At 41.4% G+C, this 25,335-nt stretch overlaps 2 protein-coding genes across 4 annotated transcripts; one reads left to right on the forward strand and one right to left on the reverse strand.

Moving 5' to 3' along the window:
- The first annotated feature begins 163 nt into the window (after positions 1 to 163).
- On the forward strand, positions 164 to 19,636 carry parpbp (PARP1 binding protein). 3 transcript variants are annotated; one of them, XM_026147073.1, is made up of 11 exons: positions 164 to 236; positions 1,860 to 2,015; positions 5,209 to 5,445; positions 5,578 to 5,676; positions 8,071 to 8,241; positions 8,363 to 8,517; positions 10,998 to 11,190; positions 11,342 to 11,523; positions 12,658 to 12,739; positions 18,059 to 18,242; positions 18,812 to 19,636. In XM_026147073.1, the coding sequence occupies exons 2-11, from the start codon at positions 1,866 to 1,868 to the stop codon at positions 19,123 to 19,125; spliced, it is 1,767 nt and encodes a 588-aa protein (XP_026002858.1). In that variant the 5' UTR covers positions 164 to 236; positions 1,860 to 1,865; the 3' UTR covers positions 19,126 to 19,636. The 3 variants fall into 3 exon arrangements, with proteins under 3 accessions (XP_026002858.1, XP_026002857.1, XP_026002859.1); XM_026147072.1 differs by having other exon boundaries at positions 165 to 236; positions 5,572 to 5,676; positions 18,812 to 19,632; XM_026147074.1 differs by having other exon boundaries at positions 165 to 236; positions 5,572 to 5,676; positions 11,007 to 11,190; positions 18,812 to 19,632.
- A 60-nt stretch (positions 19,637 to 19,696) lies between these two features.
- pmch (pro-melanin-concentrating hormone) lies at positions 19,697 to 25,061 on the reverse strand. The gene is made up of 3 exons (XM_026147078.1): positions 23,394 to 25,061; positions 19,868 to 20,009; positions 19,697 to 19,763 (listed from the first exon to the last, which is right to left on the reverse strand). The coding sequence occupies exons 1-3, from the start codon at positions 23,622 to 23,624 to the stop codon at positions 19,714 to 19,716; spliced, it is 423 nt and encodes a 140-aa protein (XP_026002863.1). The 5' UTR covers positions 23,625 to 25,061; the 3' UTR covers positions 19,697 to 19,713.
- Positions 25,062 to 25,335: the final 274 nt, after the last annotated feature.

Raw genomic sequence — 25,335 nt, forward strand, 5'->3', positions numbered from 1 at the left:
GAAAATCCATAAGCGTTACTGAAAGATTTTATTTGAAACACGTCTAATGACACGAACTTATAGCTAGCTGTCGAGTTTTAGAATTGAATATCTCTACGAAAAGAAAAATCTCACCCCCGCTATTTGCTGAGAGGTGATTGGACAAAAAGGAACAACGTCATCGGCAATTTAAAATTTCAAAACAGCTGCTTTGTGTCGTGGCTGTGTGCTCTTGGAAGACTGCAGCAATTTAAGAGGTTTGCGTTGTTTAATCAGTCTTTTTTAATGTAAAGTGAATAAACGCTGTGTTGTATATATGTATGTAGTTGTAGATGTAAAATGTGGACACATTTTTGCTGTGAAATACTTACAAGTTATCGAAGGTGTTACATGCCACTGAGACCCTGTATGAAAATTAAGTCTTTAAATTAATTTCAGGTATGTCTTTCTGTATTTAAAGAACTATATGTATAAATTGGTTTTGAGGGTTTCTTTTTTTTTTTTGCCAGTGACTTTTTCCTTTCTTGAAGGAAGCAATCAGTAACTTAAGGCCTTCGAATTCCCCTCAAGATATTCTTCCTTCTCGCCTTTTCAAGGAAGCTCTGTCGACTAAGGTTGTTCTGTTGCTTTAGTCACTTTACATTTGACTGCCGCCTTTGACACAGTTATTCATAACATTATTTTTATCCGACTTGACCATGTCGTTGGTCTTAAAGGCACAGTTTTATCTTTAAAGAGAGGTCTTTTTCTGTTGCTATTGGGAAATACTCCCCCTATTTGTTGTGGTGTGCCACCGGGGTCTGTTTTGTGTCTGTTTTGGATCCAACTCTCTGCTTTTTTTTTATACATGATACCTTTGGGATCCATTTTCAGGAAATACACATTCCCTTTCACTGTTATACTGATGACATCCAAATTTACTTCCCCTTGAAATTGTATGTCTCTGTCCCCCTTCACCTTCTGCTTAACTGCCTACATGATGTTAAAGAGTGGTTAAAACACAATTTTCTCGCCCTAAATGGAAATAGGACTGAAGTTATTGTTTTTGGAAGTCATGGCCCTTTTGGATAACTGATGCCCTTGGTCCTCTTGCTTGTCATCATTTCCACACTGTAAGAAATCTCGGCATGTTTTTAGATGGCTCTTTTAAATTAGAGAAGCAAGTGTCCACAGTTGTGAAATCGGTTTTTAATCAGTTACGTGAAATTGCGAAGCATCATCTTCCTCCTAAAGACCTAGAAAAATTTATTCATGCCTTCATCACCTCTAAACTGGACTACCGCAGTTTTCTCTATTTGGGTCGTCAACACTCATCTCTCCATTGCAGCAGCATTTTAGTCCAAACAGGTGTTAGAATGTAGGTACACATCACTTCACATCACTTGCCATATGATATTCGTACTTCAGAATCTACACAGTCCTTCAAATCACACTTAAAACACATCTTTTATGTTGGCTTTTAAATCAAGTTCAGTTTAACATCAGGCTTGTTTTATGTTTTGTTTTTATGTTAATACATTGTCATTGCCTCTCTATCTATCTATCTCTATCTCTATCTATCTATCTATCTATCTATCTATCTATCTATCTATCTATCTATCTATCTATCTATCTATCTATCTATCTATCTATCTATCTATCTATCTATCTATCTATCTATCTATCTATCTATCTATCTATCTATCTATCTATCTATCTATCTATCTATCTATCTATCTATCTATCTCTCTCTATCTCTCTCTATCTCTCTCTATCTCTCTCTATCTCTCTCTCTCTCTCTATATATATATATATATATATATATATATATATATATATATAAATAAAAACTTTGTTGCATTTAAATGTGCGATAGAATTTTTTTGTTGCTTTTGTTTAAGGGAATAATGGAGGGTATAGGAGACCAACTCAAGCTGATGGTGAAAACCTTCAGGAGGGAGCGTCACCGGGTCTTACAGTCTGAGAGGACCACCATTCATGGAGCTGATGGCATGCTTATGGTGCTGCAGGTGGCCATGGCAGAAGTGAATAAAAAGGTAACCCTAACACCCTGAAAATACCACAGATTATTTGTATCTGTCCTCTCTCACCACCTCCATCAACCTCATCTGTGGCATTCCAGTTTCCCCCCTGCCTGCCAGCTCCATCTTTAGCAGCATCCTCTAATTTGCGCAGAGCTCAAAGGATATGAAAAGACAACACCAGGCACAGCCTGTAAGCCAGGCTGCCATCTGGCGAGTGATACAGGAGTATCAGCTGCCGAACTTCCAGGCGTCAGAGCAGTTTATCTCCTCAGGCTGTCATACTTCTGAATTCATCCTCTACACTCTACCACAAATAGTAGCTTTATTTTTATGTGCTTATTATTTATTAATTTGTGTATTTTTGTGAGCAACATAAGAGGCTGGTGTTGGATAATGATTGAAAACATGGAGATCTTAAATAACCCACCTTTCTGCACTCTTCCCTAACAGTCCCACTCAATCACAATCGTAGCATCTTTAACTCAGCTGCATCCAGCTGAGTGACTGTCTAAGCCACATGACATCTTCTAACCCTTCTCCTTATATTCTCATCCATCTCCTCCACCCTGCTGCTGCTTTGAACAGTTGACCACAAATATTCAAATTCATCTTCACCAACTCGTTCTCTGCTGTGCTCCTTTTTCTTTCACCTGCATGCACTTACTCTCAGTCTTACTGATTTGAACGCCTCTTCTCTAGATGAGATCTCCCATCAGCCTGCTCCTTATTTTCACAAGCCACAAAAGTCACGCTTTGACCCAAAGTACCAGTCGAAAGGTTTTCAGACTGCGTAGCTGATGGGCTTTTTTCATGATTGCATCATTTTTGCACAAATAATACACAACATGTATCTTGATTTCTTCCACAGCTTTGTTGTTAGACCACAAGGAATACACAGAAACTACAAAAAAAGATTGGATGTAAAATGCAGTTTAAAATAGGTTTATTAAAATGCTGCAACACCACCTCAAAGTTACTCAGTTTTAAGTAATACGGTTCTGGACTTGATTCATTTATTCATACACTTTAAAATACTTTTACTGATCTGATTCATATCTATAAAGGACAGGTCACACAGATGACCCTTGATGCAGTCTCACCTCTACCTTGAAACCACCTATCCCACCTCATTGCCCTCATGTGTGCCATTTGCTGCTACTTAGTTCCTCATGCAGTAACTCACCTCCTCCCTCGCCACATGCTTTGACTAAATCCACAAAGTCTCAATGGGTCTACGTCTGACTTTCAAAGTGCTCTTTCCTGGCACGAGACCCTACTGCCACTCGCAAATCATCACCTCCATTCTTAATCGAGCTTCCACTACACTTTCCCATAATTTCATGCTGTGGCTGATCAGCTTTATTCCTCTGTAGTTTGGTCCCTTTATGCTTAAAAATGCCTATATATACAGATTTAAAAAAAAATCCATCTAAAAGTAAAGTTAAAGTAGCTGAAATGCAGCAATTCTGATAGCCCAAGGTTTTCTGAAGTTATCAAACTTTGTCTAATGGTAAACCAATAACTTGCATTTTAGGCCCTTTATTTAACAAAAGGGTCAGGCTATCCAGTAACACTGAGAAATCTTAGAGCCATTTTATAACAGGATATATCCGTCGCTGCACATATTAAACAAATATGTAAGACTGTTTTCTTTAATCTGCACAATATTTGTTAAAAATAGAAACATCCTGTCTCAGACTGACGCTGAAAAATTAGTTCATTTATTGTCAAAGGAGCTTGCAAAGAAAAGCATCTGGACTTCTTTAAGTTGCTTGAAGACATTTCACCTCTCATCCGAGAAGCTTCTTCAGTTCTAAGGTCAAATGGTGCAGAGTCCCAGATTTAAACCTAGTGGGAGTGTCCCCCCACAGAGGGACAAAAGGACCCCCTGATGAGCCAAGGTGTGAAATTGGGTGTGGGTCCCAATCAGCCAGGGTTTCAGGTGAGCTCATTGTGAAACCTGGCCCCACCTTATCATATGAATTCCTGAGGTCAGATGGCCCAGGATGTGAGTCAGGGGGTCCTTTTGTCCCTCTGTGGGGGGACACTCCCACTAGGTTTAAATCTGGGACTCTGCACCATTTGACCTTAGAACTGAAGAAGCTTCTCGGATGAGAGGTGAAACGTCTTCAAGCAACTTAAAGAAGTCCAGACGCTTTTCTTTGCAAGCTCCTTTGACTACGATGACCTGGATGACTGAGAACCTTCACAGACACAGTTCATTTATTTAGTACTTCCAGACTGGAGTGTTGTATTCCTTCAATCTCATGCAGAGCCTTCAGCTTTCAGGGCCCTCCACTATGGAACCAGTTCTCAGTTTGGGTTCAGGAGACGGGCTCTGTTTTAAGAATAGGCTTCAAACTCTTACTTTTGATAATGATTTGGTAAAGCATGGTTATGGCTGCATCAGGTGAACCTGAATCAGTTGTTAGTTGAGCTGGTGTAGGCTCAGGCTTGTGTGGGACTTCCCATGATGCACTCTGCTGCATGGCATTAACTTTTGTCTTCTCTTTTTCTTAATTTTTTTTCTGCCTCCCCAATTCATGGCAGATGGCTGCCCCTGTGTTAGCCTGGCTCAGCTGGAGTTTTCTTCCTGTTAAAAGGGAGTTCTTCCTTCCCACTGTCACAAATGCTTGCTTGCTTACAGGCAATCTCGTCTTTTTGGACGTTTCTGACACTTGCCAATATAAAGAGCTTTGAGTTGATTTATTGTGAGTTGGTGCTGGAAAATTAAAACTGAATTGAAACGTACTGTGACAGCAACCATGTTGTAAACCCAGCCTTTCACGCTTCACTCTCAGTCGCTCTGAGGATACTCTTTTTTTTTTTTTTTTTTAAATGTTAATGTTTCTGGACTCATTTAGGATAAAGTTGAATTTTGAAGGTGAGGCAACTGATGAATTTCCTCTTTCGCAAAATGGAAAATAAATGGAATTAAGGAGGAAAAATATACAGTGTGTCTGTTATCCGGTGTCGTAAAAGCGAGGCTGTGTGAGCCCATTTCACATCATCATCACGGCATAGTTCAATTGAACCATCAGGCCGACTGTCATCACGTCTATAACTGATGACATTACTGCAGGTTTCCGGGTGAGACCACTCATGGCTTATTTTTGGACGGCTGCAGAAGGTCTCTTTGCTTTTGAACTGATTGTTTCCAGGCTGTTTGTAATTGCACATGCTGCTTTCTCTCTTCCTGTGACAGCATGGCGGAGAGTTCAAAGTGGCTCTGAGTGATGTCCTGATGGCCTGGAAACACTTATTGTTAGACAAACTTCACCTGCTGCCCCCCAGCCCTGCACGCCTGGAGAACTATGATCTCATTGTGGAGGCATACGAGTCGTTCCTGAAACGCTCCAACACCATCGACCTGATTGATCTCCTCTTCATGTACAAACAGCTGAGGCTGGTGGACTCTGATCCAGAGGAGCCTGTGAGCCTGGTGAGCTGGTTGAAATCAGGCTGATGATGTTGATTGTGGATGATCACACTGGCTACACAGTTGGAGATAAGGCCAATCTGTTTATCCCCTCTCTCTCTCTCTGCTTTTGTAAATTCTTTTGCCAAGATCCAGCTGTTTGAGTTCCTATCGGGCAACGTGGAAGTCCCAGAGTTGCCAGTTTCCTCAGTCCCGTCAACCCCATCTGGTAAAGGCAGGTCCTGCAGCTCACAGGTAGGCCCAACTGTGTTTTTTCTGCTTCAGTGAAAGGTGCAACTTGTTTCATAAACTCCCACAAGAAATCCTTTATTTCCACTTTGCCTTCTGCCTTTGAATATTGTGTTTTAGTAATATGAAATGCTTCTCTCCTGCAGGCAGTAATCCATGCTTTTGCTTTCCCAGCCTTCAGTGTAATTTCTGTCTGGAATCCATCCTGCTCTTATTGACAGGAGCTCTATATCACATCACTCAGATTTAAGGGTGCAATGTGAATTCAATTACCAGGCAGATGTTTAAAACACGACACAGGAGCTTCTGTAACACAGTCTCTTTGCTGGTCTCTTCTGCCTCTTGCAAATTTATGGGGTTTTAGAGAGGAGGCTTGCTGTGCTGATGTAATTTTTTACTGGAGCGATGCCAGCTGCTGTTTGTAGCCGTTTTACTCGGGAACTAAAGCTACTTTCCAGTTTGGGCATTTCAGACCGAAGGTTTTTACTGAAGTAAATGTTGTTGCTGGTTTGCTTAGCAGAAGTAAAAACAGACACGGAGAGATTATCTGCTGTTTTAATATAAATAGGGAAATAAAAATAATTTGCCGCTGTCTTGTCTGGTTCCAGTAACTTCCTGGAGTCTCTGCTTTGTTTGGCTGCAGAATGGCAAACTAATACAGCAGATAACTCTCCATCAAATCCGTACATTTTTGTTTCAGTGATATCTCTAGACCCTTACCCCTAAACTAGTCATGGGAGGTGGTCTATTCCTGTTGAAAGAGAGTTCTTTCTCCTCGTTGTTGCCAAAATCATGTTCATAGGAGACCATCTGGTTGTTGGGATTTTCTGTCTATCACCTTACAATATAACTGATGGATGGTTTGTTTGGTCTTAAAACAATAAAAAAAAACAAAAAAAAACAAAAACTGAGGTACTAATATAAGTTTTTGTTTTATTTCATTTTGCGTTTAAAATATTTCCTCCTGGTAGGTTTTTTTTTTTGTTTGTTTGTTTTGTTTTTTTCAGCTTTAGTTTTTAATGTTAATTGTAGCCTTTCTTCTTAAACTATTGTAAGGTCAAGACAGGGGAGAGATTTATAAACATGATACCTAGCTGCCATCTATGATGTGGTGATTAACACAGTCACCTTACACCTAGAACATCCCCAGTTTGAAACAATGAGGAGACACAACTCTATGTGGCTCTATCTGGTATGGTCACTAATTGGGGAAACAAGGGAGCTGAAGGTTTAACTGTATCTATTAGGTGCCTGGTTTATTGATCGGGCTTGTTTCCAGTCTCCTTGGCACCAGCAGTCAGTAACCTTTTGAGGTTATTTAATTCAAAGGAAAGGATAAATATACATTGTGTAGTTATGTCTTCCAACAAACTACACTTATAATCTATTATAAATGCATAGGAGCGGGTGTGCAGCCACTGTCTTCCACCACCATATTTAAATACAGTGGCCAAGAAGGACACCTCCCTTCTGACCAATTGAGAAAAGTATGAATATAATATGAAACAGTATTCATATTTGTTCCTACTGTACCTCTGTTGCTTTTCAATTCTGCTACCAAATCACTAGAATGCGCTGATTTTTCTCTCTTCAAATTGACCCAAACCCTTCCAATCTATTTGAAGTAGAAGTTGCAGGAAATGTACTTGAGGAAACAATGGTACTGAGTTGGCTAATCACAGTTGTTTGAGGAGGGTTGACACAATGTGTAGTTACATCATGAGTTTTTCATCTGAAAAATGAAAGTAAACAAAACCCAAAATTTCCAAAGTGCTGGTTAAGCACTTGCATTAATGCCATGACGTTAACTGTTCATCCATCCATTCGCTTCCGCTTATCCTTTTCAGGGTCGCGGGGGGCGCTGGAGCCTATCCCAGCTGTCATAGGGCGAAAGGCGGGGTGCACCCTGGACAGGTCGCCAGTCTGTCGCAGGGCTAACACACAGGGACAGACAACCATTCACACTCACATTCACTCGCACATTCACACCTAGTGACAATTTGGATTAATCAATTAACCTATCCCCACAAGCTGCATGTCTTTGGACGGTGGGAGGAAGCCGTAGTACCCGGAGAGAACCCACGCAAACACGGGGAGAACATGCAAACTCCACACAGAAAGACCCCGGCCTGATGGTGGAATTGAACTCAGGACCTTCTTGCTGTGCAGCAACAGTGCTAACCACCGTGCCACTGTGCTGCACTGTTCATTAACTGTTCATTAGCCTTTGAATGCCATAATACCAATGAGAGGATGCAACCAAAAATGCATCTCAAACACGTTACCCAGTTTAAGATTTAATAGACTTTCTGTTAGTTTCCCTTATAATCTTGGGGAACCGTTGACAGTTTATTAAAATGTAAAAATCTTTGGTCTTGTGTGTTTTCTATTTGTCTGTAGGTGAAAATGGCTGTGAGACGCGTTTTCTGCTCCTATCTGAATTTGCTGGTAAACACCAAGAACGACATTGCCATGGCGCTAATCCTCGACGTTCCCAGTCGCACTCTTGGACGACAGGCGTTTACTGACATCAAGCATGCTGCGCACAACAGCAACACTTCTCTGTTCTTGGTAAGAACACCCCCAGTCATTATGTGCTCAAGTAAATGAGAGTAATCCTCTCTGGTGCAACATCTGGGTCGTTCTCATGCTTTTGCTTTTTTTTTTTTTTTTTTTTTTTTTTTTTTTGCAGGCCGTGACGTCTTTTGTTAGGGCTCTCCAGCTTGGAGGGAAGGGCTATGCTCCAGCTGAATCTGACCCACTGAGAAAGCATGTCAAAGGCCTGTCTGACTTTGTCCAGTTTGTAGACAACCTGGAAGAAATACTGGGGGAGATCCCCGACCCAAGGTACACAGAACTGTTTGATCCAGGCTTCCACTTGCTCTCTGTCTTGCTGCTTAGTTTGACATACGCCTCCACCGTAGAGACAGAACTAAATGTAAATGTCGGGAAGTTGAGATGCACTCTATCACCTGAACTGGAAATTCTTTGTTTTCTAAAGAATTGAAGTCAAATTGCAATAGAAGTTATAAATACATCAGGCATCACTTAGATTTTCAACAACAGAAAAAACAAAATTGTTCGCTTTTTTTTTTTTCTCAACCATATAACTTTTTTTTCAATTTTTTTTTTAACTTGTAGCTAGCAGCTTCGCTTAGTTTCACATAATATCTAAATACCAACAGAACACGCTACTCTAGCTTTATCAAAACGCTGGAGTCTGAATAACATAGTTTTTAGTGCCTCTTAACCTATAAATTATCACACATTGGCTATCATCTCACACAAGATGAATTATGTTTCCTACTTTATGTTTACAGCTTGTAAGCTTAGCATAAGCATCTGCTTAGTTTAATGTTAATTACATTGTGAGGCTAGCTATATCACTTCATGTCATTCACACATATATAGTATATTTTTATGTAAGTAGCAGTTAATTAATAGTCTTCTTAATCAACATATTAACAACAAATGTTTTTGAAATCTAAATCTTTTGTACAAAGTGGGCATTGAAGTAAATGGGGTTTTTTTTTTGTTTTTGTTGTTGTTGTTGTTTTTTTTGTCAAAAAGCTGTCTTTAATTATTTTTTCAGGTAATCATTTCTAGAACACCTTAAAAATCATGTAAAAGAATCTGTCATTTTTTCCTAGTTTACTGTAACACACATACTGTTGCGTGTTACTGTGTTAATGTTTAAGCATGACTAAAAATGTTTGAATCATGCAATATAAGTAACAGATTTCTTTACTTTTATTGACCTGAGGGAACCCCGAAAAGGTTTTCAGTTTCAGATAAATACCTAATAATTTCAAATTGTTCTACAGTATTTAATAACTTGTGCTTTTATAGTACACACACATGTATTTCATATCCAGAGTCATCCTAAGCTGATGAGGAGAATGCAGAGATTCCAAGAAAAGCTGAGCACCTGGCGGCAGCTGAAGTCAAGCACAGTGAAACTTGTGATTTATAATTGGATTGGATTTTTCTTTGAATTTCTCCACTTCAGTTCAGGTTAAATCCCGCTTCCTTTCTGGAGGAGCTGACTCAGTTCTTGTGAATTCAAGGATTTGGCAGTGCGCTGCTACGACTGGTGGGAATATTTGTAGCAGGGCGGATCAGACTGTGCTGAAATCACACCTGTGATCATAAAATCCACCTGTCCCCCCACTGCTTCTTATTATTTCCTCCCAAATCCCTGTAATGACTCCCATCTAAGCATGATAACATTTGGATTGCTAAAGCATGTTCATCTTTGCTACATCAAAGCCCATCTTTGTTAAATAACTTGTTCCCCGTGTGTTTGCTTCGCTCACTTTGATGAACTATCATCAAACCTAGAGCTCCACAGATCACTCTCTATACTGTTACAGATTATTTTAGATGTCAAAGCATCTGGCACCACAACAGAAGTGGCTATCACAAATAATTTAGCAGTTCAATCATGTGAGCTTTGAGCTGAAGCTGCAGAAGGAGCCTTTTGTAAGCAGTCCCAGTAGCAACGGCGGATTCGCTCGAGCCATAACAACACATGATGTTTGTGCAGTGCCGTGTTCAACTCTCGCTGCTCTTCTGAGGGTTCTCAGTTCACGCGGGTCGTTGAGAACTCCCGTCTGATGAGATGCTGATGAGCATGGCCAACGTGTCTTTCAGCAGGCAGTGCCTTTACGCTCTCAGTGGAGTACCGTATTTCCTCATACAAACACCTTCTGTGGCGAGTTCAGGGCCCCTTGTTCAGCGAACATCTGTTTTCCCAAATGATTCTGTTACTGAGGCGCGCTCGCTCCCTCGCATCAGAGCCGGGTCAGGTTTGGACCACCGCCTCGCCACCAAAACATTTTGGTGCACTTGACTGTTTGAAACTTACATAAATGATATGTTGCTATGATTTTTGGACATACTGTGGAGACAAACACGGATCAACACCCCCCCTCCCAACTGCGACATAAAGAGGAAAATCAGACCGGAGTGCAGTGACCATGTAACTGTTATAACTGTTAACATTGGCAAAACTCTGCTATAGTGAAATAAAGCTCTACTGGATGTTAATGCTGAAACAATTACTCTGAGCCCTGAAATTCAGTGTCCAATTAATTGAAAGTGAAGAAGCAGTATATCTTTTAAAGACATTCAGACTAAAGCCCCGGCTTTTCTGCGAGAGCGTTATTCATGCTGGCAAATGTTGGCTGAACTCTTGAAGACTGTTTACTCCATCCAGATGAAAACCACTGTGTGTCCCGCATAAGAAAGAATCTGCTCCTTTCCAAAGTTATTCAGCGTTTCTTCTCTTCCTGTAGCTCATTTCTTGTTCCCTTGTCACTTTGTTGACTTCCCAGTGTATGTGGAGCCAGGCTGGTGACCGCCATCAGGGCGGTGTTGGTGAAGGGTCGCAGCAGCGGAGATGCCGTGTACGCTGCTGCTGAGGAGACTGCACAGGAGCTAAAGGAGAGGATCTGCCAGCTACACCAGATCCAGAAGCAGTCTGCTAATGGAAGCGGGACAGGGATAAGTCCTGCAAGGGTAATGTATAACCTCTGCTTTCAGCCAGCTGGCTCCACTCTGGGCTTTTCCTTCTCGCCACAAGTCCATACATTGAACCCACTTCATGTTTCACTGTCTGTTCACCATCTGGCAGAGCTGTGACTGTAGTTATGTTGGTCTTCACCCCCAGCCAAAAGTGTATGCAGTCAATCACGCTACAGCATACGGAGGTCGTGACACTGTGAAGGTGCTGATGGCGCTGCTGGATGAAGAAGCCCTGACTCCTCCGTGTCAAAGCAAAGCCGACCTGCTGTCCGAGGATCAGCCCGTCCTCGGTGGAGCAGAGGGGACCTGCGTCCTCACGCTGTTCAGGTTGGTTCCTGTTAATTCTGCAGTTCACTCAAAATCTGATATCTGCATTTTCAGTTGGTTAAAATAAATATTAAGGCTACATTTGGCAAAATTAAGAATTAAAGCAGGCCTGACTTACTGCATTATGTGATGACCTCTAGAAGAAAGGTTATAATAGTAAAATAAAAGTAAATTTAGGGGAGTTTGACTAATAGTGGGTTTTAAGGTCAACCAAAAAAATTGCTTTTAAAGAAGTGAAACAAAAATACAATATCAATTTATCTAGTTTTAATTTTTAATATTTGATTGTCTTATCCAAATATTAGATTTCTAGTGGTGCAGTACCCAAATTTCATGAAGTGACTGTTACCATTTCCTTCAGTGCCATGTGCAAACACAGTAAAGAGCGCTTACATTATATAACACTGTAATAGAGCAAAATCACTACTTTGTATTTATTAATTTTTCTATGTTAAACTGGAACTTCATCGTGTTCACAGCCTCGTCGGATTAATTCGAGTTAAATGAGCTTGTAGTTTACTGTCTGCCTTAATATGATGGGCAAGTTCTTGAAAGATGTTGCTGGTCTTCTTATAATATTTTGTATGGGTTATTGATCCCAAGAGTCCAAATATGTGAGTTTCTTTCCAAAGCAATACCATCACTTGAGTTCTTTTTCCTCAGTTCTTTGTCAGTGACACAATAATGCCAAAGGAGAGAATAATTATATTTGTGATTAGTTTGTTGCAGTAAACTCTGAATCTGAGTCTGAAACCAGTAAAGACTTTTTTCACTACCACAGGGTTCAGTGAGAGTGGGAATCCCCCTGAAATATAAAATAGGCCAACATGGATCTGTGCGACTTTCCTCTGAAACCATATGGAGGAAAATCCTCCCACATCACAATGGAACAATTTATCTGCTCTGAAATAAAAAATAATACAGCCACTGGTTGTGTTTGTGGCTACAGGGGCGGGTGACACTGTACGGCTAATGCTAGTGAAAACATCTTTACATGGTGAGAGTTTTAAAGGGAGAACGTTGTTTGAAGAAATAGCAGGCAGATTTCTCGGTTACTGTGGCCATGTAAGCTTGTAGCTTTTTTAATTTATTGAAAAATTTTCTTTGCTTCTCGCTGTGGCTCTCTCTCCTCAGATCCCCTGAAGTGTCTACTGGATGTTCTCCAGAACCCCTAAAGAACAGAGTCCAGAGCCGACTAGACCTGCTCAAACCCAAGGTAACGTGGGCCCCTTTGTCCAAGAGCCCCAAATCCTAAATATGAACCTCTCCAAACTGAATCAGATGTCCAAACATTGAAAATAATGTCTTTATATCCTGTAATTTCTTCCTGGTTTTATATTATTTATTTGCTTAGCTGAAGCTCTCATCTTAACTGACTTCCACTCTTCCCGTTTGCACAGCTGGGTTTTAGCTTAGTGTTGGTTCGAGCGTGCTGAAAAAGTTATGTATGGGGCATTCAAACCAGTAACCTGTTAACAGTGCCTGTTTTCTTGGAAAATCCTCTTTTCTGGCACCTACCTAGCATCACTAAAATTTACAAAAATTTTTATCCCGTATAAACTGAAACGGGTCAGTGAGACCATAAATTCACAAGGAAAGTGTTTAGAGACTTTGGCAAAGGGCAGTTGTCCCACAGAATGTCCCATCTGAAGTCTTTTATGGCGATAAGAGTCGAATTTGAGTGTTTACGTTAAATGTTTCTCTGGTTCACTCGCTTCAGTCACACAAGCATTACATTATGACCACCTGCCTAATATCGCGTTGGCCCCTTTTTGCTGCCAAAACGGCCCTGAACTGTCAAGGTATGGACTCCACTAGACTCCTGAAGGTGTGCTCTGGTATCTAGCATGGATGGCAAGATGTTGTACGTTAGCTGTTAACTACAGATCCTTTAAGTCCTGTAAGTTGGATCAGGTGGTGGGGGAGGACGCTGGACAGACCCGGTGCACCTAAACGCGTAGTGACGGTGTGCTGGGAACGTCTAGCAGAGGCCCCAGTCCATGAGATCTTCAACGCACACCTCCGGCAGAGCTTCATTGCATTCCGAGGCAGAGTGGGGACATTGAGTCTGAATGGACCATGTTCAGCATCTCCATTGCCGAAGCTGCTGCATTGAGCTGCGGCCGCAAGGTGGTGTGTGTGTCATGGGGGTAACCCCCGAACCAAATGGTGGACACCAGAGGTGAAGGGAGCCACCAGGCTCAAGAAGGAGTCCTATCGGGCTTGGTTAGCCTGTGGGACTTCGGAGGCAGCTGACAGGTACCGACAGGCCAAGCGGAATGCAGCTCGGACAGTGGCTGAAGCAAAAACTCGGGTGTGGGAGGAGTTCGGGGGAAACTTCGGACTGCCTCGAAGAGATTCTGGCAAACTGTCAGGCGTCTCAGGAGGGGAAAGCGGTGCTCTACCTGCACTGTGTATAGTGCTGGCGGAGCGCTGCTGACTTCGACTGAGAAAATTGTCAGGTGGTGGAAGGAGTACTTCGAGGACTTCCTTAATCCCACTGACACGTCTTCCGAGGAGGAAGCAGAGTCTGGGGATGAGGGGAATGACCCGCCAATTTCCGGGGGCGAGGTCAGTAAGGCAGTTAAACAACTCCTTGGTGGCAGAGCCCCTGGTGTGGATGAGGTCCGCCCAGAGTTCCTGAAGGCTCTGGACGTTGTAGGGCTGTTCTGGTTGACACGGCTCTACAATGCTGCGTGGAGATCAGGGGCAGTACCTGTGGACTGGCAGACCGGGGTGGTGGTCCCCATCTTTAAGAAGGGGGACCAGAGGGTGTGTTCCAACTACAGGGGGATCACACTCCTCAGCCTCCCTGGGAACGTCTATGCCAGGGTGCTGGAAAGGAGAGTTCGTCCGCTAGTCGAACCTCGGATACAGGAGGAACAATGCGGTTTTTGTCCTGATTCGCGGAACACTGGACCAGCTCTTTATCCTCTCCAGGATACTTGAGGGTGCATGGGAGTTTGCCCAACCAGTCTACATGTGTTTTGTGGACTTGGAGAAGGCATTCGACCGTGTCCCTCGGGGTGTCCTGTGGGAGGTGCGCCGGGAGTATGGGGTGTCTGGCCCATTGCTACGGGCCATTCGATCACTATACAACTGTTGCAAGAGCTTGGTTCACACGCCGGTTCGATCCCCGGGCTCTCTGTCCTGATTGTTGTGTCCTTGGGCAAGACACTTTACCTACCGCCTACTGGCGTTGGCCAGAGGGGCCGATGGCGCGATATGGCAGCCTCACTTCTGTCAGTCTGCCCCAGGGCAGCTGTGGCTACAACTGTAGCTGCCTCCACCAGTGTGTGAATGTGAGAGTGAATGAATAGTAGCATTGTAAAGCGCTTTGGGTGCCTTGAAAAGCGCTATATAAATCCAATCCATTATTATTATTATTATTATTATTATTATTATTGCCGGCAATAAGTCTGACTCATTCCCGGTGGGTGATGGGCTCCGCCAGGGCTGCCCTTTGTCACAGATTCTGTTCATAATTTTTATGGACAGGATTTCTAGGTGCAGCCAAGTGGCGGAGGGCTTTCACTTCGGTGGCCTCAGAATCTCATCTCTGCTTTTCGTGGATGATGTGGTTCTGTTGGCTTCATCGGGTGATGGCCTCCAGCTCGCACTGGAACGGTTCGCAGCCGAGTGTGAAGCAGCGAGAATGAGGATCAGCACCTCCAAATCTGAGGCCATGGTTCTCAACCGGAAAAGGGTGGATTGCCCACTCCGGGTCAGGGATGAGTTTCTGCCCCAAGTAGAGGAGTTCAAGTATCTCGAGGTCTTGTTCGCCAGTGATGAGAGATGCAGATGCTGCACCAGTCTGTCTTGGTGAAGAGAGAGCTGAGTGTAAAAGCAAAGCTCTCAATTTACCGGTCGATCTACGTCCCTACCCTCACCTATGGCCACGAGCTGTGGGTAGTGACTGAAAGAACGAGATTGTGGATACAAGCGGCAGAAATGAGCTGGTCTCTCCCTTAGAGATAGGACACTTTACATCTTAAATTCTAGTGTGTTGTTTGTCCTTCTTTCTGGTCTCAATTAGGGCTGCACCTCCATGAGCCTGATTCGGCCTGAGGTTTCTTCCTGTCAAAAGGGAGTTTTTCCTTCCCACTGTGGCCAAAGTGCTTGCTCATAGGGAATCAAGATTGTTGGTGGTTTTCTGTTTTGTTTGTATTATTGTCTTTCCCTTAAAATATTGCTTTATATTTTAAGGGTAAAGAGTGTGACTGTTGTTATGAGTTACACTGAATGAAATGTAATACTTGGATCAAATTGCTAAGATATGCTATTTTCTGAAACTGAAAATTAATTGTAGCAACAAAAAAAAGACAACTTATTTCTCAGAATATACCGGTAATGCCATTTTATTTTTCTTGTGGTGGTAAGAGGTATTTTTAGGGTAGTGCTGCTGCATCACCCAGTTCTAGATTGCAAGCTATTATCCTTTAAGCAAACATGAAGTGTGAAGCACTTATTAGAAGATGTATGCTAGACACATTTTGTGAAATAGCTCCTTTATTTGATTGTGCTACCAGATGTCATTTTAGCTCCCCACAATCTGGCTGCCTTCCTGTTTGAGTGCGCTGTAATGGTCCCTGGGCAGCTCACCGCTTCCTGAACTCGGTGAGCGGAAGCTTTCTGCATCAATTTCACTTTGAAGATGCCATATCAGTCGCGTAACTCGACTAGCAAGGGAAACTTGAAAGGTTATTGTTTCCTGTTGTCTGCTAAATGACTTTATCCTAGACTTCTCCAGCGGTTTCATCATGCACTGACGTCAACCGGCACACACAGAGATGGACAGATTTAGTTTCTGCTTTTGGGTTGTTTCCAGGTCTTTTTCTTTTCTTTTCCTCCTCTTTCTTCCTTCCACTATTACCACAGATGATCAAAACATTGAAAAACACGAGAAAAACTCCTGCTTCCTCTGTGACACAAGTAACGATGTTCAAATGAGGTGCATTCACCTTTAGCTATATATTCATTTTATTTTTTATATATAGCTCTGGTTCCGCTGCACCTGCTACTGCTTTGTTCTCACTTCTACAAAAGCAGATGTCAGAACACAAAGCTGCAGAAATGGCTTGCACCTGCTTTTTAAAATGCTATCAGGAATGTCTCGGTCAGGTGTCGGGTCAGACGTAGGTTATTTCAGGACAGTTGTGTTCGGAGGAATGAGGGCTATGTGACCACAAGGTGCCATGTCAGGCTTCCACCTGTTGTAATTGGATTAGTTGTTCTCTGTGGGTCATAGTTTGGCCGTGCAGCTCTTCCATCCCCTTCCATCTTCTTTAGGTTTTATTAGCATGCAACCAGTAGCTCCGTTACTGAAGTGTGCCTCGGTGCTGGGGTTTCTGTTGTTTTAGGTCCTCTTTAAAGAAGTTCTTTTGAGAAGCACAAAGGCTTTGATCCCCTTTGTGCTCCGCGGACCCACCAAGCTTTGCTCTCTCACATTTCTTCTCCTTACTGTGGCCCATTGGCCTGAAGGGTGAAATCCCTGGATTGTGATAATCCCAAGCAGGCGTACATCAAACAGTGGATGAAAAGCTGTGGATCTGTGTGTGCCCCTGGGCTGGGATTGTAGGCTTCAATATCATTCACTTTGTTATAGAAACTTGGCTGTTGGGTTTTTTGTTTTGTTTTTTTGTTTTTTAAAGGATGTGGTAATTGATAGGAGCAATGCACAGTATATCAGTTGGCTAGAAAAGAAAATCTCATCTTTCTCATTTCTGGGATTTCAGCAACATATTAAACTTTTAGTTGTTCAAAAAAACCCAACATAAAACATGCTTTAAAAGCCAGGAATCTTATCCCCTAATTAAAAACCATACCCTTTTATTGTTTTTGTTATTGAAAGATCTGAGCAACTATTGGATGGATTACAATGACCTAATAATGGTAATTGATGCTAATGACTTTAGTGATCCCCATACTTTTCACACATTGTGTTTTTTCTGGCTCTGAGTCACGTTTTTCGGGGCTACTTCAGACGTAAGCATGACTGTTTTGTGGTACCTTATTTGACAGAAATTGACGCATTTTCTTGATGATAAAAAGAAAAGTCTATTACACTTGAGTACATGAAACCCCACTCAACAAAAGTGGTTTAAAAAAATAAAACTTTATTGCAGCGCTGGTAATTTTCCTTTAGCTCCAGAGAAAACCTCTTTGAGATGTGCCAAAAATTCTTCTGATTTAACACCACAGAAGTTGTGCTTTCTGTGAAATGTCTTGACTGCCGTTGGTTGGATTTCCACGAATTTTAGTGCAGATATGCATGTTCCCTTTTAGGTTTGGCCTATAATACATTTGATTACAATATCAGAGCAAGGAAAGAAAGTAGTTTGTGTACTTCAGTGCTAATTAGCAGATCCAGCTGCTGAAACCCGCTGAGCAGGAGTGGAAAAGTACTTAAAAGGGTCTTTGTTTCAAAACGCCAAAAGAAAGAGCCAGAAAAATCTCGGCCACCTGCCCTCAGTTGTTGATACTGATCACCAGTCGCCATATCAGCTGGATTTCAGTTGTTTTGCATTTATTCCAGGTCCGAGAGAGAGTCATCCGATCCCAGTTCGCCTGCACTTACAATGACGAAGAGCTCCCTCTCAACCGTGTGCTGGACTTCCCGAGCACTAGCCAGGTTCCCACTTGCGTGCACCCACCCAAAGCTAAAACCACCACATCTGTGAATGATGGGTGCAGCTCTGATGTGGAAGACTCAACAAAAGGTAAAAGTTTATGTTATTTTTCTTTACAAGCTACACCCCCTACCCCACCACCATCTTTTATTTTTTTGTACTCAGCAACATGTCAAATGTCAGAACAAGACGTGCTGCATTTTATCTGCTGGAACAGACTTCTGTTTCCTCTGACGGCACACAGCTGGATCGAGGCCCAGGCTCACCTTCTCAGCTCCGGCCTTGGAGCCTTCTCAGTCCCAGTTGTGGGACTGGTACTTACAACTTGCTGTTAAATTAATTCCCATTCTATAAAACCTCCTCACCCCCACATCTGTCGTAAAAAAACAAAACACACACACACACAGTCTTGTACAGACTTTTTGCCCATTTCCCCCTTCTGCTTTTTGTTCCGTGGGAATTCAGGCTCTGCTCCATCAGGTTAACATGACAAATGTTGAAATTCAGGTTCAGAGAATAAACACACAGCCTGCTTCAACTAGCAGCTAACGTAAGCAATTTCGTCACAACATTTTTCCCTTTCCCCCCTACCAACTTGTCACACTTACTTTTGCTTTTTAATTATTTATTTCATTTTTGTTTTTCTTTTACATTTGCAGCCAAGTCCTCTGAATGTACAAATAAGGCACGGGGTGAGATACAGCGGGGGGCTGCTCTCGAGCAAAGAAGTGGAAATGCCCCAAAACAAGGTGCAAGCCTGGTTAATGGAAAGGGAACTGGCTTTCAGATGCAAAGCAGGGGTAACAAGAGAAAGCAGCTGGACCAACACGGTGGATCTGAAAATGAGCCTCCGGAGAAGAAACGGCCAACTCGCACATCAGTCAAAATGCCTGGCAAAAATGGCAGCAAGGCCTTGAGTAAGAAGAAGCTCATAGCTGGACAAGGGAAGCTGACCAGTTTCTTCAGAGTCTAACCAGTGTTTGCACTAACGATGACACAATAAGGACTTTTCTATCAGATATTTATATGAAGCAGCTGAAGCTTGTGTACTACGAGTATACTCCAGCTTGGGCTGCCATTTAGAATCATTTGTCATCTTGTTTAACCTCGAGTATTTTATATATACACACACGGTAAAATATCACGTGATCTTTAGTGACTTAGTGATTGCTGTTAAGAGTTAAATATTTTTATGCTAAGCTACACTGAGGCTTCGTATGAAATGTGCACAACAGTGTTATTTAACTCTTTCTGAAAATGTCACTAAAATGTCCAACATTGTTAGGCGAAAAGCAAGCTGGTCATTGCACTTTATCACTAATCAATTTTAAAATGAGTCTAATAACGCCTTCTTGGAAATAAAATGTATATCGTCACTGCTAGTATGTAAATTTTACCTTTCAATTATTTTCAAGATTCTACCATTTACATCCACTCTTTAAACACACAGCTTGCAATTGTTAATAAACTTTTATTTTGTTTTCCATGTTTGTCTGCTTTATTTCCTACAAGTAAATTAATCTTCTTATACCATACAGGAGGAAACATTCATTGACGTCGCTCATGCTTCCCAGCAGGGCCGGTACACTCTTCCAATCATACATCGCAGCACTAGGTTAGGAAAGGAAACCACATAGAGCAGTTGAGTTTATATGGCATTTTTTTTTTTTTTTTAAGTTTATTTTCCAAGAAATGCTGGTTTTCCATATGCTTACCGTCAAGGTCGGTATCTCTGCGATCTATCTTCACGCTGTACTCGGCAGGAGTGTGGCTCAGGCTTCGATCTGCGAGGAGAGGAAGGCTCCGAGTGAAGGCCGGGTTCAGCCCTCGAACACTGTGCCCTTTCAGCCTTGCATCCTGAAAAACATCATATTGATCAGTGATTACATGTGACACCCGGAGCCCACACACACACATTCCCGTACTGTAGGATGTGAACTCTGGATGGTCAGGTTGCAGGAACAGCTTTTAAAGATTATCCTTTTTACTTGTAGTACAGGTGTTGGATCTGCTTTTACCAGCTGATCCAAGCCACAAGAACCCCAAATGGAAGAAATGTGTTCCCTCATTTTTTACTATATCACAGTGGCCCGTTTTCTTCCACAGCTCCGGTTCGCCCAGATGTCTTTGTCTCCATCATGGCTGCCTGTTTCCCATTACCACAGAGATAACCACCCTGTTCATAACACACAAGACGCAGTCTGCAGATAAACCTTTTACACATTGCAGCTAAACATTTGGGGGAAACACTGATATATCGTCATTCTTCCCACTGAGAGTCCAATAAATCTTTATAGGCTTGTGATCATTTGACCTTTTCGCTTAATAGTATTTCCCAGTTTTCCAGCGTTGCCGTAAAATATTTTTATAGATTTATGTGAAGTATTGACTTAACAGTAGAAGCGAGGACGGTGGCCAATTGAAAGGGGTCAAGTATTCAGTCACAGGATGGAGATAATGTGCTCTTTGTTGTTGAACTATGGTTAGCTGAGGTTGTTATGAAAAAAAATCTCATACAATGAAGATTTATGAGGCATGACCGTCACTGGCAGAACAGTGTTAGGCTGAATGACAGTGGATAGTTTGCTGTTAAGTTAATTTGATCCAAAAAAGAATCAAAATCGCTGGTTATAATTTTCTTTAAGCACTAATTATAGTGCTTACCCTAGGGGTGTCAAACATAAGGCCTGGGCGCCAGAATATATCCAGCCCACTGTGAATGAATGAAAACGTTATATTTTCTATTTACAGGACAGTCTGTGCAATGAACTTCCATAACTTTTTTTTTGTCATTTTACACATTTAGCACAGTTTCACAGGTCCACTCTACTTTATATCAAAGTGGGCTCGGTATGTGGCCCCCAATGTCAAGTGAGCTTGACATCCCTGTTCAGGAGAGTGTAAGACTATGTTTAGGTGGGGATTCGAAGCAGGGTTGGTCTTTGGTTAAATAGCCTTTTAATATTGTGAAAAGTGGACCTTTAATTGTTTTTTCCATATTTTCTGTGGGTGTTTGTAAAAAAATAAAATAAAATAAAAATGAGGGGCAGCAATCAAAAGAAAGCTAGCTTAAACAGTTGGGGAAAAGGGCTGCAATGGATGTACGTAGTATGTACATGGGTATTTTGGCCTTTTGTCAACAACGAAAATTTAGATTTTTTTCTTGCAACATCAATGGTGTGGAACTTTACCTCCTTTTCTAATGTCAGACAGTGTAGTGCATTGTTATTTATTGACTTTTGACTGGCCAACTTTTCTTCTCGGTTAGTGTTATATGCCTACCTCTTGCTTTTCCATATTCTTGACAGACCTTGAGGTAATATTTTTCATTTTCATTTCAAAGGAGCTATTCCCTTGTGTGGATATAGCCTCACGTGCACAGCTTTTTAAGCAGTATTTTGAACTGTGAGCAACTCTAGTCAACTTCAAGAATAAAAATGAACTATACCTAATAATAATAATAGTACGTTATATTTGAGGGCGCCTTTCTAATACCCAAGGTCACCTTACAAAGAGAAGAAAATATCAATTCATTATTTCCAAACCAAAAATCAGCATATATCAGTCTCTTGTCCATAGATTCACTCAGAAATACTGTCTCAGATGAACATAAAACAACACTGATTTTGCAATATTAGTAATTACATTCCAGGAAGAGTGTGTTTTTGTTACAAGCTCCTTTGTTTTGTGGGGACTTTTGGGAAAATTAGAATCCTTTATGGGAACAGTGTGGAAGCAGGGGTGTCAAACTTTTTTTTTTTTTTAATAGGACAGGGGGAAAGAATGAAAGAAAGAGGGGGAGAGGAAGAAAGAAAACCAAAGGGGAGAAGAGACGGTGAGAAGGGGGGGAAGAGAGAAAAAAAAAACAAACAAAAAAAAACTCCTGGGTCACCTGTATGGAGAGAAAGAAAAACAAAAAAAAACAGGGGAGACAGCAAACAACAAAGAGCAACATAATAAAAAAAAAAAAAAAAGCACCATCACAATAAACTAGCTAGTCATAGATATCAGTAGTTACTAAATAATAAACGATATTGTACAGCACGCAAGATAGACAGCACACAGTGTGCTTTGAGGCAGCAGCCAAGAAATAAATATATATATATATATATATATATATATATATATATATATATATATATATATATATATATATATATATATATATATATATATATATATATATATAGTGAGAGAGAGATAAGATTTTAAGTTTTAAAGCATTTCTTATTCAACAGGGCCACCTGTACAGGCTTTTATTCTACATCAAAGTACTTGACAATTACCTACACAGTTATAGTTTTATATAAGTTTTTTCATAATCCAATATAAAAATTTCTGGATATTTTTTACAAGAATTAATGAACGCTTTCTCCTTTATAATTACAGAACAGTCTGGTAATTTTAGCTACCAGAACTTTTGCTGTAATTTTACACATTTATTTTTTACAATACAAGCACAAAGAGTCAGGCTGCCACAACAGCTTTTATTTTCCATGTAGAAAAACTAAGACGTGTAGTTGAAATTGCACTTCTTTTCCTTAAATTAAGGTATCTCGGGCATAAAACATGTAGTTAAAACTATATGAAATTTCACTGGTCTCCCCCACTTCAGATCAAACTGGACTGTATTTGGCCCACACTGTAAAATTAGTTTGTTACTTCAAAGGCGCATGGACATCTGCTCAGGTTTAAGTTCCAGCAACACTTGTACTACAAAGAACTACTTTAATACTTCTTAATAAGAGTTACTGGACCTTCAACCAATTCAGAATCCTTTATAACATAACCATAATGACTGACACCTGATTATTATCAGGATCAGCGTAGTAAAAATTATTGTATATATTGTATATTGAGTACAATTCAAATATATTACTGTAAGAAAAATGTTCTTTCTTCAGTTTAAATCAATTTTGTTTATATAGTGCAAAATCCCTTCAAGGCATTATATACTTTATATTCAAAGGCATAGACCCCTACAATAATACAATCAAACGAACCCCTTTGAAGCCAAGCAGTTGACAACAATGAGGAGGAAAAACACTCTTTTCATACAGAAAGAAGCCTCCAGTAGAACCAGGTTCTGGGAGGGGCAGCCATCCGCCCACACCATTTGGGGTTCAGGGGAAAAGGAAAAGAAATGGGAGATCTTGTCTCCACTGTGCGATAACAATAAAGGCTAAAAAGTCGCAACAAAAAGGAATAACGTTAATGCATGATGAAAGTTGCAACACTTACCGAGATGATGATTGTTGGGTTCCCATCTTCATCCCTGATTCGGCGCTGCCTGAACACCGGTGGGATCACAGCGGGCTCAGAGATCGACTCGTCACCCAGTATCAAACCCAGGCTGTCTTCTTCTGTTGTACCATCCTCTGCATTAGTTGCAGGCATGGCTACGGTGACTGAGTGGCTGCTCAGCTCAGTGAAAAGCAGCAGAGTTAAGAAGACAGAGTAGACAGAGATCATGGTATCTACAATGTTTATTTCTTAAGACTTTCGCCAGTTGAGCCTTGCCTTAACAACTGGTATGATTGGACTTTAAGCTGCTTTATATATTGAGGGAGAGAGCATTTTGCTGCCAGCTCACAATTGTTTAATGTACAAAATCATCATCATGTCTCCCACAGGGACACATCAACGTATAAGATCAAAGGTCACAGGAGATGTGGTATAAGTCCATTAACAGGGAAGCAAAAGGTGACAAACTTCATTTAGTACATTTAAAGATTTGGCGAATTAAGGTTATTAAAGATGGGGAAACATGGTGTGCTATAATTTTAACCACATTAAAGAACTCGGGGAAAGAAGGCTCATAGAGGGTCAAAGGGTAGGAACTGATTCAAATCTGTCCCTTCAAAATCCGCATGTTGAAATTAACCCAGCAGGTGATAAGATGGAGACTTGCTGCAGTAAGAAACACAACTCACACAGGGAGTCTTTCAGAGGTATCAGTGACTTAACAAGATCCCCATCAACAAGGTGCTGTCGCCTCCAGACTCAGGTAAAAAGGCACCTACTTAGATTATTTGTCTGGTATCGCCAATCACTATTATACCTTCTTGCCAAGACTTTGAATAGAAGAAGTCTGTTAGTTGAACTTGGCTCAAAGACGGAAAATAGGCTGAAATGGCTAGCATATTCTGTTTGATGAAAACAAAAGTCATGTCAGCTTATCTAAAAGTCACAAATTTAACAATATATCTCTTTTGTAAATTCTGGAGGAGGGGTTCATCTTATTTATAAGGAGACTAAACCCACAGGTTGCTTGTGCAAGCTCTTATTACAAGTTTTATTTAAAGTTATGTTTTTGTGGCCTCGTTAACTGGTGCGAGTACAGTGTGTTCTGATGTGGTCACTTTTACATGGTTTTGAGCCAGGTTGGTCATTTTATCTTACAATTTAAAAGGAGAACATTTTTAGGCAAACCACATAGTTTATGTTCCTTAATCTAACCAAAAAAGTCCAATTAAATGGCAAGTGAAAGTTTATCTTAAAAGAGGTTGAGCTCAAGCCTCCTAGTTAACCTGGGTTAGGGTTAGCATTCTTCTTCTGTTGCCTCTATATCACCAGCCAAGTGAAAGCAATTCTCTTTGTTGTTTAAAGAATGTTTATATTGGTTGTTTTGAAGCTATATTTAAAAAAAAAAACCCCACCCCAATCTGATTGTTTTGCTTGAAGACGGGTTTTTTAATCAATGCTTTTCCAGTAGTTCTGGGAATCGGGAGTACACCTCTTAAATCAAGATTGCAAGTGCCTCAAGAACTATTTGCTGGGTTTCCATGTAATCTTGTGCAGGCATGTGGCTTCTGGAAAACTGATTCTTCTGATTTTGGTGACATTTGACAGAGCAAGCATGCAAACAGCTCTCTGCGACCGTGGCTCAGGGGGTTGGGAAGCGTATCTGTAACTGGAAGGTCGCCGGTTCGGTCCCTGGGCTCTCTGTCCTGGTCGTTGTGTCCTTGGGCAAGACACTTCACTTACCGCCTACTGGTGTTGGCCAGAGGGGCCGATGGCGTGATATGGCAGCCTCGCTTCTGTCAGTCTGCCCCAGGGCAGCTGTGGCTACAACCGTAGCTTGCCTCCACCAGTGTGTGAATGCGAGAGTGAATGAATAGTGGCATTGTAAAGCGCTTTGGGTGCCTTGAAAAGCGCTATATAAATCCAATCCATTATTATT

Source organism: Astatotilapia calliptera, chromosome 17, assembly GCF_900246225.1.
Source record: "Astatotilapia calliptera chromosome 17, fAstCal1.2, whole genome shotgun sequence".
In the NCBI taxonomy this organism is placed as follows: Eukaryota; Metazoa; Chordata; class Actinopteri; order Cichliformes; family Cichlidae; genus Astatotilapia; species Astatotilapia calliptera.

What these genes read in the sequence shown, in the direction of transcription:
- pmch (XM_026147078.1), bottom strand. Translation starts at nt 23,624, where the DNA reads ATGATCTCTGTCTACTCTGTCTTCTTAACTCTGCTGCTTTTCACTGAG. An exon ending in ACCCAACAATCATCATCTCG is followed by an intron (nt 20,010 to 23,393) that starts GTAAGTGTTGCA and finishes GATGTTTTTCAG; the next exon opens with GATGCAAGGCTGAAAGGGCA. An exon ending in CAGAGATACCGACCTTGACG is followed by an intron (nt 19,764 to 19,867) that starts GTAAGCATATGG and finishes TTCCTAACCTAG; the next exon opens with TGCTGCGATGTATGATTGGA.
- parpbp (XM_026147072.1), top strand. Translation starts at nt 1,866, where the DNA reads ATGGAGGGTATAGGAGACCAACTCAAGCTGATGGTGAAAACCTTCAGG. An exon ending in CAGAGGAGCCTGTGAGCCTG is followed by an intron (nt 5,446 to 5,571) that starts GTGAGCTGGTTG and finishes TCTTTTGCCAAG; the next exon opens with ATCCAGCTGTTTGAGTTCCT. An exon ending in CAGGGATAAGTCCTGCAAGG is followed by an intron (nt 11,191 to 11,341) that starts GTAATGTATAAC and finishes CTTCACCCCCAG; the next exon opens with CCAAAAGTGTATGCAGTCAA.